A 17,249-nucleotide genomic window follows, 5' to 3' on the forward strand; every position below is an offset into this window, starting at 1 on the left:
CTGTCCTAGGACTATTTGTTGAAGAGATTACTCTTATTGAATGCTTTGGCACTCTTGTCAAAAAACAATCGATCATAAACATCATAAGTTTATTTCTGGATTCTCAGTTATATTTTATATGCCCTCAATCCATGTTTATCTTTATGCCAGTATCACACAGTCTCAGTTACTGTAGCTCTGAGGTTAAGTTTTGAAATTGGTTAAGTGTGAGTCTTCCAACTTTGTTATTTTTCAAGATTGTTTTGGCTTTTGTCTTTTGCATGTGAATTTTATCAGTTTGTCAATTTTTGCAAATGAGCCAGCTGGGATTTTGACAGGAACTGCAGGAACTCTGTGAAGCAATTTGGGAAGCATCTGCATCTTAACAGTGTAAAGTCTTCCAATCCATGAACAACGTATTTCCATATATTTAGGTCTTCTTTAATTTCAACAGTGTTGCATAGTTTTTATTCATCTTGATGCTATTGTAAATAGAATTTAAAGAAAATCTCGATTTCAGAATTCACTGCTGACATTGAAATAAAGCTGATCTCTGTATATTGATCTTGTATCTATCCTCTAGCCTGGTGAATTCATTTATTAGTTTTTAAATGGATTTCTTAGAATTTTAAGATTATGCCATCTGTACATACACAGTTTTACTTCCTTTCCAGTATGATTGACTTTTCTTTTTCTTGCCTAATTCCCTGGCTAGAACCTCAAGTACAATGTTGACTAGAAGGGATGAGAGTGAACATTCTTGTCTTATTCCTGATTTTGGGGGGAGGACATTCAGAATTCAGTCTGTTGCAAATAATGATGTCAGGTGTGGGTTTTTTGTAGATGCTGTTTATCATATTAAGGAATTCCCATTTTATTCCTAGTTTATTAAGTGTTTTTATCATGAAACGTGCTGAATTTTATCAAATGTTCCTTCTCCAACTGTTAAAACAATGAAGTCAATGTAGTAATTTAGTGCTTTATGAACATGGAACAGTTGATCTTCATTATTTATGAGTCTGTTTGTAAATTTATCAATTTATTTGTAAAATTTGTTTGTAATCCCCAATCAAAACTGTCAGCACTTTTATGATCATTCATAGATATGTGCAGACCCATGAATTTCCTGATACACGTTTCCAGCAGGGGTGAACAAGGAAGTGCTCTGCCTCTGTTTCACTGCCCACCCCCAGACATGACCAGAAGATGAGGGGGTGGGGGCAGGGCTGTGTAAGCTTTGGCTCTGGGGCCAGTTGGACAGGTATGAATCCCAACTCTGGCAGTTATTGGTGGGGTGGCCTTAAGAAGGTCACTGAATATTTCTGAACCTCATTTTCTCTTTTGTGAAATAAAACAGTATATCAGGATAAGCTGTTTTCAGGATTTAAGATTATAATCTATTTGAGATATGAATACACAAACACTTCCCCTAGGAGCAATGGCTCTGCATTCACTAGTTCAGTATCCACAGTGACTTCCTAGACTATACCTACTGTGAATAATGAGAATTGTCTGCATACATAGATTTTTGGATGTTAAACAAACCTTGCATTCCTGGGATAAATCTTATTTGGTCATGGTGTATAATCCTTTTTATATATTGCTAGACTCAGTTTGCTAGTATTTTGTTGATGACTTTTGATTCTCCATTCATAACAGGTATCGATCTGTTGTTTTCTTGGAATGTCTTCACTTGGTTTTGTATCGGGGTAATACTGGCTTCATAGAATGAGTTGGGAAGTGTTCTTTCTCCTCCCATTTTTGGGGAGAGTTTGCAAAGGACTGGTGCTAATTCTTTAAATGTTTGGCAGAATATAGCAGTGAAGCTATTTGGGCCTGGTAGTTTCTTTGTGGAATGCTTTAAAATTACTAATTCAATATTTTTGTTATTGGCAGTTGCCTTTTTGACATGCTTTAGGTAGGATGAAAGGTGGTAAGATTAAATTTGTTAAGAAAATGTTATCAAGGAAGACATATCCAGTGTTTTTAAGATTCAATAAGCTGTTGCCAAGATTATCCAGAGACAGCAATATCCTGCTGTCTTGCTCTAACAGAGACAAACATTTCATCATCCCTCCATGTGCTTTCATGACCTTAACAAGAAACTTCGGCCTGTTCTACATAAGATTTATATACAAACGTCTAGATTGACACTTGCAGTAAAGTCCTATAATCACAAATTAAAGTTTGTACATTTTTAGATTATATACAGACATGTGTATTTACATATTATCTTTAAATCTACCTACAAACATAACACCTGTCTCAGAACCTGTCAGAAAGGAAGTGTATAGAGGGATAAACACTGGAACAGAAATCTGGAGGTCTCAGCGCTGGGCCAGCACTAATGTAAACAAGATGACGCAATCTGTTTCTCCCAGTGATGATACTAGGTTAAGCCCGAGGATCACCAATGAGGTTTTTTTCCCGATTCTCAAAACACAATGACTTATTCTACAATGCCATTCCCATTGTTCTTACTTCAGTGCTCAAAATGAAAATATTTTTGTTACAAACACATAAACATATACACAACCACTCTTCAAGTCAACCAATTCACCAACTCTTAAAAGAGAATGAAGAGGAAGTCCGTTGGTCGATAATGTAACTCCAACACTTCAAAGTCCTGGGTTCGCCATGAAATACTAACACAGATCTTCTCTCTCTACAGATCCATGTTTGCTTTTTCATGATGCCTCTCTTCTTCATGTCAGTACTGTTGCACTGGAGGCATCTAGAAATTATGATAACTTCCAAAAATAAGGAGGTCAGTGTTCAGAAATTCGGAGCCCCTCAGAGAGACTGAATGGCAGGTCATCAGTTGTCTCCACCGGCACATTGCTCCTCCCGAACTGGCATGGATAATGGTGGGTGTGGTGACTTGAAATAAATGCATCTGCCATCCGGCTGCAGCGACAGTCATCTGATGGCAAGACGTTACTGGAGTTACCAAGGTGCGAATGGTAAACACCGGGGAATGAGTCCTGAGATGAGGGGTAACGGCCGGTTCCCGCTGAGGTGGATGCCGCGGTCTGGTAAGGGCCGTTACACATAATACACGTTTGGAAGCAAGTTTTCCTGCCCAAACCTCGGTGAATGTCCAGTTTGGCAATGAGGGGTTTGCCCACATTCACCTCCTGCTTCTCCTCGACGGTATCTTCCAAACCTGAGTACTGATACGACAGGCAGACTGTGAAGATCAGATGTTCCTGAAAAGGAGAAGAAAGAATTATTTTTATCAACTGTGAAAGCATACCGATCTTAGAGTATTACTGACACACACAAATACACACGTGATCACACAACAACAGCCACTCTCACTCCCCTTTCCCAGGTTCCAAATCCTCAAGGCTTGTTTACACCTTCTCTGCCTTAAAAAAAGCCAGCTATAATCACCTTCCCTTTCCCTCAGTCAGTGCTTTGAACTGGTAGACTTCTAGTTCTTGCTACTGGCAGTTACCAGAATCATGTGATGCTGGACTGTATTCCGGATGAACAGTTTAAAGGCATTTTCTAAGCAGTGGGGCTTAGAAAACTTACCCCGCCCTATTAGTGGAGATAGAGAATGATCCTTTTTGTGTATTTTTTTAAGATTTTTATTTATTTGACAGAGAGAGACACACAGTGAGAGAGGGAACACAAGCAGGGGGAGTGGGAGAAGGAGAAGTAGGCTTCCTGCTGAGCAGGAAGCCCAGTGCGGGGCTCGATCCCAGGACCCTGGCATCATGACCTGAGCTGAAGGCAAATGCTTAACGACTGAGCCACCCAGGTGCCCCTGGAGAATGATCCCTTAATGAAAAAGCTGGCTTTACATCTAGGCTAAAAGTTTAGCTGTTTTAAAAAACATGAAATAATAATCCACAGTCCTCGGTGGAGAAGCATAACCAAATTAGATTATAGGGTTATTTCAAAGACCAGGGAGACTATAGGTAGCTTAGCTATGAACAGGGTGATAATTGTCTTTTGTTCCTTTACTAGGAAATGATTATTTGAAGATGCAAAGGTATTTAAAAGCACACTATGCTCTGATCTCTTAACTTTTCAACTGCGGAGAGTAATCACATATTCTCTCCCACAAAAATCCTCAGGCCATTACCAGGGACAGAACAGAGTATGACGAGGGTCACTGGAAGACTCAGTGTGTATCGTGTCTCTGCACCTCAATTTAATACCCAATGAAGCAGCTTATCTATAAACTAACACAACTGCCACGCGCCACAATGAATTTTCACTTCCACAAAGTCAGTAGTTAATAAACAGGAAAAGGAATAACCTTTAATTTTTGCAGTGAGCTGAGCCTGGTGTAGAGGCAATGCTTGGGAAGATCCTTGGACACTAAGTAGCTGCCCGTTTCTTCAGGTGTCCCTTTATTTGCATCTTTGGGATCAATATCTAAATCCTGTGAAAATCAGCGGACATTATTAATGAAATCAGTTGAAGTCACAACATTGTCTCTGACAGTAAACTATCTTTTTTTTAAGCTTTTATTTATTTATTTCGGAGAGGTGGGGGGGAAGGGCAGACAGAGGCAGAAGCAGATCCCCTCTGAGTGGGGAGCCTGTTGTGGGGCTCGATCCCAGGACCCTGGAATCATGACCTGAGCCGAAGGCGGATGCTCCACTGCCTGAGCCACACAGGCGTCCCTATGGCAGTAAAGTATCTTAACAGATATCGCTCTCTTCTGAATTTTGGCCTGAGTAGGTGAGCCCTTAGCCAGGACTAAAGAAACAATAAAAACAACATTCTGGAGTATAAAAAGAAATTCTAAATTCTGCACGGATACACTTAAAATGTTAGCTCTGCAAGGACAGTTATTTTCAAACTATCCCTACGAACACTTCTTAACCCTCTCAAGCTTCCTTTCAAGTTCCAGCCCTGTTAGATTCTCTCCCTGCGCACTCATCACTTTTGGGAAGGTGTGGGGGCATTTCTATGATTCGTATATTTAAAAAGAATAGAGGGACGTGTACAGGCAGCCCTTGCCTTTTTCTTCTCTAAGAGCCAGCCCCTGGGTAAGAGCAGGATATCTGTTCTGGAATTTCAGAGAGAAGGCCTCAGGGTCTGCCCGCCCAATGTCCAGGAGGACCATCCGGGTCCAGTGCTGTCATGCTGGTAGACAGGCCTGTCTAATTCTGGGGTTCAGTGCTGGATCATTTGCTCTCACACTAAGCACTGTCCTCCAGGAAGCCTTTACCAGTAGCAAAGGCGACGTTCTGGATTGTCTTGCTCCTTGCTCACTTCTCAATTTACTGCACTCATGTAGGAAAGAAGGTTACTATTTATTGGCTTCCTTAGGCCAACATGAAATAAATATCATGTCTTAATTAACGGAAAACAGAACTAAATGTCTATGCTTCCAATATACTACTATTTCACTTCTCCATAATTGATATCGTACATAGGGTAAAGGAAATTAAAGGCTTCTTTCCTGAGTGAACTTCAGACACTCCTAAATTTGATAAATTTAGGGTATTTTGGGGATTAGTTTTTAAATATTTTGACCATTGTTACTAAAATATAAATAAGTAGGGGCGCCTGGGTGGCTCAGTGGGTTAAAGCCTCTGCCTTCGGCTCAGGTCACGATCCCAGGGTCCTGGGATCGAGCCCCACGTCGGGCTCTCTGCTCGGCAGGGAGCCCGCTTCTCCCTCTCTCTCTGCCTGCCTCTCTGCCTACTTGTGATCTCTGTCTGTCAAATAAATAAATAAAATCTTAAAAAAAAAAAAATATATATATATATATAAGTATTTAGATAAATGGAATATATATGTATTCATATTTGCTTTAAATTTACCATCAACTTAAAGTTTCCAAATGTTTAATCTTTAGTGAGGCTATATTGTGCTTTTTTTTTTTTTTTTAAGATTTTATTTATTTATTTGACAGAGAGAGAGAGATCACAAGTAGGCAGAGGGGCAGGGGGAAGCCCGATGCGGGGCTCGATCCCAGGACCCTGAGATCATGACCTAAGCCGAAGGCAGAGGCTTAACCCACTAAGCCACCCAGGCGCCCCTATACTGTGCTATTTTGAATAAAAGAAGAAAGGGGGTTCTTACAAGAGGAAAATCGGTGACATAGGCATCGCACATCAGGACATCAGGCGGCTTGTGGACTATGCTTGTGTAGATTATCATGACATTGGAGAATTCGGCAGCAAACCCTAACTGAATCTGAACGCCGCACTGAAATTTAAGACACATACTTTCTGGGAGTTCTGAAAAAGAACAGAAAGAACAACTTACAAATAATCCCTTGAGGAGTCCTTTGCTAAGTTTTTTGTTCAGCAACAGACAATTGTTCTTTATGGGGCAAAATACATGAAAGCTTTTGCTTTCACTTAAAAATGTTCTAGAACTAACACACTGTTCAAAGATACATAAACACCCAGGCGTGCACTTATAGAAAGAAAAAAAAAACCCGTATTTTGCTGATCAAGCAAATAAAATAATTTACTATTAGCTTACAGTTCTTGTCCCTCTGCATATGTAATTTTTAAAAAAAGATTTTATTTATTTATTTGACAGAGAGAGACACGGCGAGAGAGGGAACACAAGAAGGGGAGTGGATGAGGGAGAAGCAGGCTTCCTGCAGGGCCAGGAATCCAATGTAGGGCTCGATCCAAGGACCCTGGAATCATGTCCTGAGTGGAAGGTAGATGCTTAATGACTAAGCCATGCAGGCGTCCCTGCATATGTAATTTTTATAGTGGTAATCAAAAGTATCCACAGAATTGGTAGAAAAATTTTCACTGTTGCCTCACTCTTCATTGAATATAGTTTTTAGGGGCACCTGGGTGGCTCAGTGGGTTAAGTCTCTGCCTTTGGTTCAGGTCATGGTCTCAGGGTCCTGGGATCGAGCCCTGCTTCAGGCCCTCTGCTCAGCGGGGAGCCTATTCCCCCCACCACCTGCCTCTCTGCCTACTTGTGATCTCTCTCTCTGTCAAATAAGTAAATAAAAAAATCTTAAAAAATAAAAAAAAGAGAAAAAGTAGTTTTTAATAAAGCATAATGTCACTGAATATTTGTTACTGTGAACAAATCCAGTACTCTTGAGTATCTATAATATTTCTGGGTTTTATTATTTTTCTATCATAGTCAATATTTCTTATACATATGTACTTAATGCTTTAGGATTATTAGATATAGCTGATTGATGGTTTCTCATACATGACTCTCACTTACATATATCATTTACATATATTTACATACATTTACATAGATCTCACCATACATTTCCAAAATGAAGTAATATTAATTTTCAAAGTGTTTACCTAGTTGATGGGATTAAAAAGGAAAAACTACTCTATCATAGTTCTAATTTTATTTTCACTAATTACTGCTTTAGTTTATTATTTTCCATATTTGTTTCTTAATTATTAATATATTCTCAAACTGTACAGGCTAAATTTGCATCCTTTGATGATTAATTGAGGGAGTCTTAATGTTTCTCCTTTTACCATTTTGCATGAACTCTTTAACATAAAAAATACCAAATCTGTTACAAAAAAAAAAGTGCTCTCTTTCCAGACAAACTACATCTCCAGAGCCTGTTTGCCTTGGTAAGGAGAAATTTACCTATATCTAAAAGACAAGAAATCAGTATTACTTGAAGACCACAATCTTTTCATTATGTTTTAAATGTTTAGGCCAAGAACTCTGGTGTTACAAATGTGGTTCTGTTCTGAGTATCACCCATTCACTCCCTCACTCAACAACTACTTTACTGAACACATACTATGTGCCAGGCATGGTTCAAAGTAATCACCAAACAGAGAAAAATATTGGACCAGTCCATGTATAAAGTTTCTTTCTTTTTTTAAATTTGAAGATCTAATTGACTTTATTAGGCAATTCATGAATCGGGCAGCAGCTTGTCCACCAAGTAAAGAGATGCTCCCTTCATTTCATTTCATAAGTTTTTTTTACTGTTGATCCTTATCACCATGCTTTTGTTATTGTTGTTGTTTAGAGCTTTTTTAAAGGAAAAGAATCAATTTCAATTACTTATCCAATTATGTGGAAAGCCAAGACAATATATGACATTTTATATTTTAAAGTGCTTTAACGTATTTAACCAAAAGTCTATTTCAGAGAACAGACTATTATGAAAAACAGACTCTTATACAGAAATTCACCAAATATAATTTTCACTTATCTACAATAAGGGATTCACCATACAGATATTTGGGACTCACAACAAATTAAACATTTTTACTTCAGTCAATAACTTAAACTCACCTTTTCACTAAATCACATAGAATTACCAAAGGTAATTAAGTTACAGATAGGATTTCCCCCTCACTGTCTCTTATCTTGCGCTGACTCACTGATGCAAAAGTCGCAGGGAGAGAATTCTCAGTAGCGCCGAGGAGCATATAGTATTTAACGAGCAGCACGCTTGTTTCTTTACATGTGAGATCGCATCCAATAACCAACGGCCCTCCCAAGTATCAGTTCTCACCCCCATTTATAGATAACAAGTTTATCAAGTGGTAGAGACAGGATCAGAACCCAGGCCTGTCTGATTTTTCAAACAGCACAGTTCTGACAGATCACAATTTAAGAAAATCTAAGGGACTGTATATTAGATAAGTTGTTTAGTTTTGGGCTTGTCTACCAGGTTAAAATACTCTCACTACAAAATCGAGAGGAAAACTATTTATCCAGAAGGGAAAAAACCTCTTTCATGATTTAACAGAGCATACTGCAGAAAAACCTCACAAGAACCAGCCTTCACCGTACCATGCGCTTTGGCCCACTGCAGATTCCGCACCAGAGACTCCGCAGAATACGCTGTTCCCTGAATTGGGTCAGTGAGCGCTCTCTTTTCAGACAAGCTACTCCGAATCTCTAGAGCCTGTTTGCCTTTGGTGAGGTGACATTTACCCATATCTAAAAGATAAGAAATAAGTATTAACACCACAATCTTTTCATGTTTTAAATATTTAGGTCAAGAACTCTCCTGCAAATCCAGTTATGTTCTCAGTATCACTCACTCGACAGCTATTTTACTGAACATCTATTATGTGCAGTAATAACCGGGCACGGTTCAAAGTAATGAGAAACGGAGAAAAATATTAGGTCAGGAAACTTCTGAAGATCCCCTTTTAGTTTTTATCTTTTATCTTCTATAATTCTATTATCATATCCCTAATATTCTAAGCCTTAAAATTCACAAAGAATTGAAAGTACACTCCTTCCTTTAAAGATTTTTATTTATTTGCGAGAGAGAGAACAAGTGGAGGGGAAGGGCAGAGTGAGAGAGAGAGAAGCAGGCTCCCTTTAGGGAGCCCAATGCAGGGCTCGATCCCAGGACCTTGGGATCATGACCTGAGCCGAAGGCAGACGCTTAATGACTGAGTCACCCAGGTGCCCCTGAAAGTATATTTCTTTACTGAAAGGGCAGCCATGATAACTTTATGTCTATACTCTGTTGAGAAAAACATGTATTTAGTAAACAAATGACTACTTATCTATGTGAAAGTAAGATTTCATGCCATCTTTACCTCAGATAGCTTTATTTTTAAGCAAGGAAATAATGTGTTATAACTACTGATATGGTTAAAGTACCACCATTCTTCTCCGACTCAAAATAACCACTGTTCAATGTAGTACGTATATTCCCATGCCTATCTTAATTTTCACTCATGCACAGGCATTGGTAAGTAGTTTATGCTAATGTTTTAGGTTTTTTTTTTTTAAGATTTTATTTATTTATTTGACAGAGAGACAGAGATAGCAATAGAGAGCATGAGCCGGGGACAAGAGGGAGAACCAGGGTCCCCGCCGAGCAGGGAGCCCAATGTGGGGTTTGATCTCAGGACCCTGGATCATGATGTAAGCTAGAGGCAGACGCTTAACCGACTGAGCCACCAGGTGTCCTTAATGTTTGAGGTTTTGAACTTAACAAAACTGTTATCCTATATGCATGCTCCATAATGTGTTTTCATTAACATGTTTTAGTCAAAGACTTGTGACTACTGATAAATGTCAATTTAAATTTATAAAGCCATATATATCATATTCTTTAATATGAACAAAATTATAGTTTCTCTTACTTCTGTATGCATTATTATTAATAAAGTTATAAAGTAATAATATCTGGTCTTTGATACGTCATTACTTATCTGGAAAAAAAAGAGGTAAAACTAAGATTGTTAAACAGAAGAATCTATTCTTAAATAGAAGCCAAATATAAAAACCAGATAAAAGCAGAACTTTTCCGGTTGAAGGAGGATGGTGGGAGGAGGTCAAAGCTCTGGTTGTCTCTGTTACATGGGAAAGTGGTTAAGTCAGGTGATCTAGCTAAAAGATCTACACTGATAAAAACATCAAAATAAACAAAGGTGACTCATGGCTCTTGGTGAAACCCTCACATACCTCACACTCCACCTGCCATCTTTAGAACACCCCTGAAACTCCGTTTCTTATGGGCTGGCTGGCAAGAGGATTGTCTTTTGGCATGGCTTCTAAAATGGCATTTCAAAAAACACCTGGCAATCTATATGTACTTGTTTGGCCCCTGACAGGAGCATAACATTATGCTGAGAAGGAAAGGGAACACAAGGAAATGGAAGACATGATGTGAGCCCTCTAGGGTCATGTCCTGAAAGCAGAATTTAAAAACCATTAAGTCCATTAAAAAAAAAAAAAAAAAAAGAATCCAGCCTTTTCCACCCAAGTCTCAATATTTCTGCAAAGCTGGATCAGTCTGATCCTGGGAGAGGATGTTCTCTGGACAAGTTTCTCTGCAAACAAGCCAACAGGGCCACAGGCATGAGGCACAGAGACGAGGTACAGAGCTCTGAGGATGAAACTTCACTGACTCCAGTCTTGCCCGGGACCAGCCTTGTAGCTCGAGTCATGTTGCACAGATGGCACAAAGCTCAGTCACCAGGGAGAGGAGGAGGGAGGAAGGAATCAAACTCGAGTGTGGCTGAATGTTCTAGAAAAAACTGCTTTATAAAAATAAATACTGGGGCGCCTGGGTAGGTCAGTCAGTTAAGCGTCTTGCCTTCAGCTCAGATCGTGATCCCAGGGTCCTGGGATCGAGTACCACATCGGGCTCCCTGCTCTGTGGAGAGCCTGCTTCTTCCTCTGCCTCTGCCTCTCTCTCTCCGTCTCTCATGAATAAAATAATCTTAAAAAAAAAAAATACTAACTCCAAACCTGCACGATAACAGTAGGAATAAAACAATCACCAGAGAACCTGAGTAGCTTTCTCTTTATTTTTTATTTTACCTTCTGCAACTTCATCCAGTAACACAGTAATTTTCTTGTCTTCTAATAATCTATCTTTTAAAAATTTCATGAAAATTCCATTTGCCAACCCAGAATGCTGGATTTCAAAAGCTTCTGCTCCTTGACACCTTAAACACAGCAAAAAGACAAATTTTTAAAGAAAGTAAACACCTGCCACACGGGACTTGTGTAAATACTCATGAGCCTCATTTGCTTCCCTGCCTCTTGCATGACACCCTCATTGCAGAGCTTATCTTTAAGCAGGAACTAAATGCTCGGGGCTTAGTAAAAAGAAGATGCCAAGATACGAGGAGCTAAAGTCAATTATTTAACTCACTTATCCTTTCGAGAATTATCAAGGATGAAAATTTATGCCTACATTCCTATGGATATATCTAGGCTTCTAATCTTTCATCAAAAAGAAGTCATTGAAAAATGAATGCATCTTGAACATGAATGTAAAATTCCTTACGTGGCGTATCCAAACACAATATTGGCAGTGACTTTTAGCGCATCCAAGATTGGGATAGTGTCATCATAGTCGTTTCTATTTAAAAGGGAGGAGGGAGAAGGACAGATACAAATATGAAAAAAGTTAAACAGCATTTTAAAAAGAGCGTAAGTAATAATATAATGGAAAATCTGATAATGCTGTTCTATTATACATAACTGAAGATTATAGATTCAAAATGCCTTTATCAAATCAGGTACATATTTACCCCTAAATAACCTAGGGCTCTTCTGCTGTTGAGACAGCAGACAGGCACATCATCTTTTCTCTGGTTAGCTTTAAAACTGGAGGTACGTCGGAACTCTGGCCCTGGTTTCTGATCTGTATGGGCTGAGCAAGCACAGAACTGTATTTCCGAGAGGAATAATCACTGGTTCTGTTCCTTAGGAACCCAGTGACCAACAACTGGGATCCACACCTTCAAACACCTGGTCTGGCTGCACTCCCGTATCTGGGAGACCAGGACTGACCGAGGCCCAGCTCTATGTGTACTGTTTCTATCAGTTCCTGGAGAAATCAGTGCAGTGAGGACTAGAGACATCTACAGACATTCTGAAGAGTTGAACCTTCTGGAATATAAATACATACGCATACCCTTTAGCTTCTCACTTTCGTTCTATAACAAATAGGAAAAAAGTTAAAGTGATTAACTACATATAGAGAAATGGAGTTTCCTTCTTGGTCAGTTTCAATCTGTAATTACAAACTCACAAGCTTGAGTGCTTCTCAGCATTCCCAGGTTTGCCTTCGATTTCACTGGCAAGGCTGGTATTTATCTAACTCCGATGAACTTTGTTTAACAAAGATGAGGCAGTTTACCTTTTCCTACACATGTCCAACAAGAACACGTTAAGCCCAGTTTCTTTTTCTTGCATCAATTTCAGTATATTTTGTACACACAGACAGTTTTCAGACCTATATGGATTTGGAGCATCAACAGGGACCATAAAGCTGTTGCCAAAGTTTTCATAACCATGCCCTGCATAATATAACAATCCTGGAAAGGAAAAAAAAAAAGAGGTAAAAATTAATTCTAAATTGCACTCTGAACACACATGTAGCACTCTTTAGGAAAAAAACCCCAGACTTTGTTTTCAAGTTAATGCAAGCTTATTTAAGAGATATCCAATTATAAACACAGTCCATGTTAACTAAATTTGTACAGAAAATTATTTTGACAACAGTCTTCAAGTACTGCACTTAAACCAACACCGAGATGCTGTCCTAAAGTGTATTTTAATTCATAAAAATTATACATTTGTAAACAATGGTATAACATGGAATCCAATTTTATCTCATGATGTACAACAAAGAAAAAGGCTAAAGACTTCTTTGTTGACTCCTGCGTCTCCTCCATGAGATCAGGAGACCAAGAGCTCCCGCAAGGCAGGGATGGTACTATCTTTATCTGTGTATTCCTGGCAAACAGCAGGAGCTTAGTAAATTTTTAACGGATGGACAAATAAACACAGTTCAGACGAGTAGCCACGGCAGTATCCAGAATAAGAAATTCCACAGTCATGTCCATAGAATGTTAATAAGGGCTATAAAAATATAAATGTAGCTTTTTCTAAGCAGAGAAGGGAAATCTGGTTTCATGATTATTTTTTCTTTTTCTTAAGAGATATAATTATCATTAATTTTCCATCCAGAGTCTCTTGAATTAATAATCTAAAATTTGGGTTCCTTTTAGTGTTCCATAAATGAGTCATTATTTCTTTGCTGAGAAATGATAATATAAAAACTGTACCAAACAACTCTGAAGGTATTATTGAAAAGAAGTTTATTCTGGCTATACAAGAACTCCCCCAAAACATCAATATGGGCTTCCTTATAACAATATTTGATAGAAATACTTGTGAAGACATCCTCCCCCGAGCATGCAGTTTCTAAGGTCCACTGATGCTCTCTCAGCATTCTGGGTATGACGACTTCTATGGTACTCTATCATTAACAGTATAAAGGCACTGAGACAGGGAACAACAGAAAAACTAATCCTTTTTATCTACAGGCCCAATTCCTAGCAAAGAACGGGGCTCTGAACACTAAAACAATGTGTTTCATTCAGTCCTAGAAGGCAGGACCCCGGCCTACTTTACTTGAACTCCTACTAAAATGGGATACATGGTTCCTTCCTATGTAACATTTCAGGTAACAAATGACAAAATGGGCGCATTCATTTAATCAGTGTGGGTTTATTCTATCCCATCTAGCCCTGAATGAATGAATGAATGCAGGCACTGAAAGAAATGAAAAAGAAAAGGAAGACAAAGTTCCTGGCCCAGGGAGCCTGCAACTCATTCAGTCCTGCTCCTGTTGTTAGTCAAAGAACAAAGAAAGTCAGCACATAATGAAATACAATAAATTATGTGGTTAAGGAAACCCTGCCTGATAGGAGCAGGGTGCAGAGAAGAGGCAGGGTGAGGTGAAGCAGCGGTGGGTGGCCTTGAGAGCCTGGGTGCAATCTAGAAAGGGAGAGAAAAGAGTGAGGTTCATTAGAGGCAGGGACAGCAGAAACAAGGTGAGGACCGGGAATGGCCACTCATAGAAAGGAAACCAGCCTGGCCAAGAATCCAGCTATTGCTGTAAATGGAAGTGAGACCGCACTGATAGGGAGCATTTTGAACATCACGACACAGGGAGTGGATTTAAGTCACTAAGCGATGAAGATCAAGTAAGTGAGAAGACAACCTGAAGAATAAGGGAAAATATTTGCAAATCATGTATCTAAAAGGATAACTTGTGTCTAGAATATGTAAAGAACTCTTCAATTTGACCATAAGAAGACAAATACCCCCATAAAAAAATGGGCAGAGGACCTGAATAAACATTTCTCCAAAGAGGATATACAAATGCAAGTAAGTACATGAAAAGCAAAACAAAATGACGAGACACCGCTTTGCACTTACTAGGGCGGCTATAATAAGAACAGGCAGTAACAAGTGCTGGCAAAGATGTAGAAAAAGTGGAAACCTCATTTATTTCTGGTGGGAATGTACAACAGTGCACGCACTTTGGAAAGAGGAGAGGCAGTTCCTCAAAAAATTAAACTCAGAATTATCCTATGACCCAGCAAATGCAAGTGCAATCCAAGGTACATACATCCAAGAGAACCAAAAATGTGTGTCCACACAAGAACGTGTACACGAGTGTTCGCAGCAGTGTTATTCACAAGATCCACAGAGTTTAAGCAACCTACATGTCTGTCTGCTGGTGATGTGGTACGCCCATACAGCGGGTGATTATCCAGCCACAAATATCACGCAACAACACGGATGAACCTTGAAAACATTATGGCATGTAAAAAAAGCCAGATACAAAAGGACACGTATGGAATGATCCCATTCTATGAACTGTCTCGAAGAGGTGAATCCATAAAGCTAGGAAAGTGGATGTGTTGTTGCCAAGGGCGTGGGATAAGGAGGAATGCAGAGTGACTGCTAATGGACATGGAGCTTCTTTTTGGGATGATGAAAATGTTCTGCAATTAGGGGACTGATGCACAGCTCTGTGAATATATACTAAAAGCCACTGAATTGTACACTTCCAAAGAGTAAAATTTGTAATTCTTTATCAAGTACAGGTACCCCTTGCTCTTGAAGTTTGCATCAGACCACTTTGCTTTTATGAAAGACCTACATTAGTATCCACTTTCTTTTCTTTTTTTTTTTTTTAAAGATTTTATTTATTTATTTGACAGAGATCACAAGTAGGGAGAGAGGCAGACAGAGAGAGAGAGAGAGAGAAGCAGGTCCCCACTGAGCAGAGAGCCTGATTCGGGGCTTGATCTCAGGACCCTGGGATCATGACCTGAGCTAAAGGCAGAGGCTGAGCCACCCAGGTGCCCCTAGTATCCACTTTTGTTACTCAAAAGAAACCGAAAGAGGATTTCTGCTTCGACGAGAAAAGGCAAAAAGCGAAAACAGTGCTGAGTGTGTGTCTGCGGCTGGCACGAGCCCTGGAGGGGCAGCGTGGCCCCCTTCCCCGGGAACCATCCCGGGCAGTTCAGCAGCACCACCAGTGCTGTGAGCTGTGTCTGTGAGCCTCTGGGCTTCGCTTCCCTTTGGTGCATGCATCTGTTAGCAAGATGTATCCTTTGGTAGTAAAGAAGTCTGTTTGGGTCTGGGAACGCTCAGACGCATGGTAAGTGCTTCTTCCCCGCAGGCTGTCAGAGGAGCACTCTGTGTGCTCGTAGCGGGGGACCTGCGTACAACATGGGATGCTCTTATCCATCAGTCTGTTCACAGTTTCTGAAAGCAAGCTCTGCTGATTTCTAACCTTCATGACCCTGCTCCGGTGACTATCTCCTTCCTGTCCACCCAGATCATGACAAGTCCTCTAGGGTATTCTCAGGCTCAGAACACTCAGCAGGTTATCACCCAGTTTCTGGCTTTCTGACACACGGCAGACTTGCCCTGCTTTGAAGCCCTGCAGCACCCCTCGGGGACACCCTACAGTTCTTTGTAGGTTTCATCTTTTTTTTTTTTTAAAGATTTTATTTATTTATTTGACAGACAGAGATCACAAGTAGGCAGAGAGGCAGGCAGAGAGAAGGGGGGAAGCAGGCTCCCCGCCGAGCAGAGAGCCCGATGCGGACCTCGATCCCAGGACCCTGGGATCATGACCTGAGCCGAAGGCAGAGGCTTTAACCCACTGAGCCATTCAGGCACCCCGGTTTCATTTCTTGTCTAAAAATCACAATAGACATTAATCTTACACACTGGTAGAGACTTTTCATGGTTTTGAAAGCACCTTCACATACATGAACTGATTTTAATCTACATAGCAACCTTTAAATAATTTATATCCTTATTATATTCTTGAGAAAATTAAAAAGATCAAATGACTTGCTTAAAATCATATAGGTGATAGGTATCTGGACTCTAAAAAAGCATTTTTTTCTCATTATATTAAGTGCCTTCTAATTTTGAGAATATAAATCATGTTCTTTATTTTCTATATCTCCTTCAACACCTAGCATACTTCTCTATCTGGGCTATGTTATAATAAGAAACTCAGTACATGCTTTTTGAATGCATTAAATTAACAGTGCAAACCAATCAGGGCAGAGGTAGATGTGGAGAACGTTCTATAAAAAGTCTGATTTGCAGTAGAAATGGCACCATTTCTACAACTGGTATTACTAGCCAGCCAGCCAGAGGGCTCGGGGATTGCCCCCGCTGTATCACGTAATGTATCTGTCTCTAATAAGACTTGTAACTTGCAAGAAGCACCAACTTCAAGGGAAGGTTCGGCCTCCAGTGACCAGGGAAACCTAAGTGTGGTCCGTTATTTCAGTGCCATATGTCCTGCCCTGCAATCACCGAAACTAAGGCACTTAGAACAAAATACTTCTGTGCTCCCCAAAATGATTTATGAAAAGTGTAAGCATTTTGTATCAAAGTCTACATCCAAATTACATTGTGGGAGATTAAACATTTTTATGTAAAATAAACTAGCCCAAATCATGTTATTTTAAGAACTGCATCTGTAGTACTTGTTAATTTAATCGACTATCCCA

The 17,249-nt window shown here is 39.7% G+C and overlaps 1 protein-coding gene across 2 annotated transcripts in view; it reads right to left on the reverse strand.

Moving 5' to 3' along the window:
• Positions 1 to 1,328: 1,328 nt before the first annotated feature.
• Positions 1,329 to 17,249, reverse strand: part of MALT1 (MALT1 paracaspase) — a 59,480-nt gene continuing 43,559 nt past the window's right edge. For both annotated transcript variants that reach the window (XM_080821518.1, XM_080821517.1), the window contains 7 exons: positions 12,548 to 12,725; positions 11,690 to 11,764; positions 11,218 to 11,345; positions 8,719 to 8,868; positions 6,034 to 6,191; positions 4,253 to 4,378; positions 1,329 to 3,188 (listed from right to left, as the gene is read on the reverse strand). In XM_080821518.1, coding sequence (XP_080677644.1) covers positions 2,748 to 3,188; positions 4,253 to 4,378; positions 6,034 to 6,191; positions 8,719 to 8,868; positions 11,218 to 11,345; positions 11,690 to 11,764; positions 12,548 to 12,725 — 1,256 coding nt within the window. In that variant the 3' untranslated portion in view covers positions 1,329 to 2,747. The remainder of the gene's footprint in view (positions 3,189 to 4,252; positions 4,379 to 6,033; positions 6,192 to 8,718; positions 8,869 to 11,217; positions 11,346 to 11,689; positions 11,765 to 12,547; positions 12,726 to 17,249) is intronic.

This window comes from Martes martes (assembly GCF_963455335.1).
Source record: "Martes martes genome assembly, chromosome: 13".
In the NCBI taxonomy this organism is placed as follows: Eukaryota; Metazoa; Chordata; class Mammalia; order Carnivora; family Mustelidae; genus Martes; species Martes martes.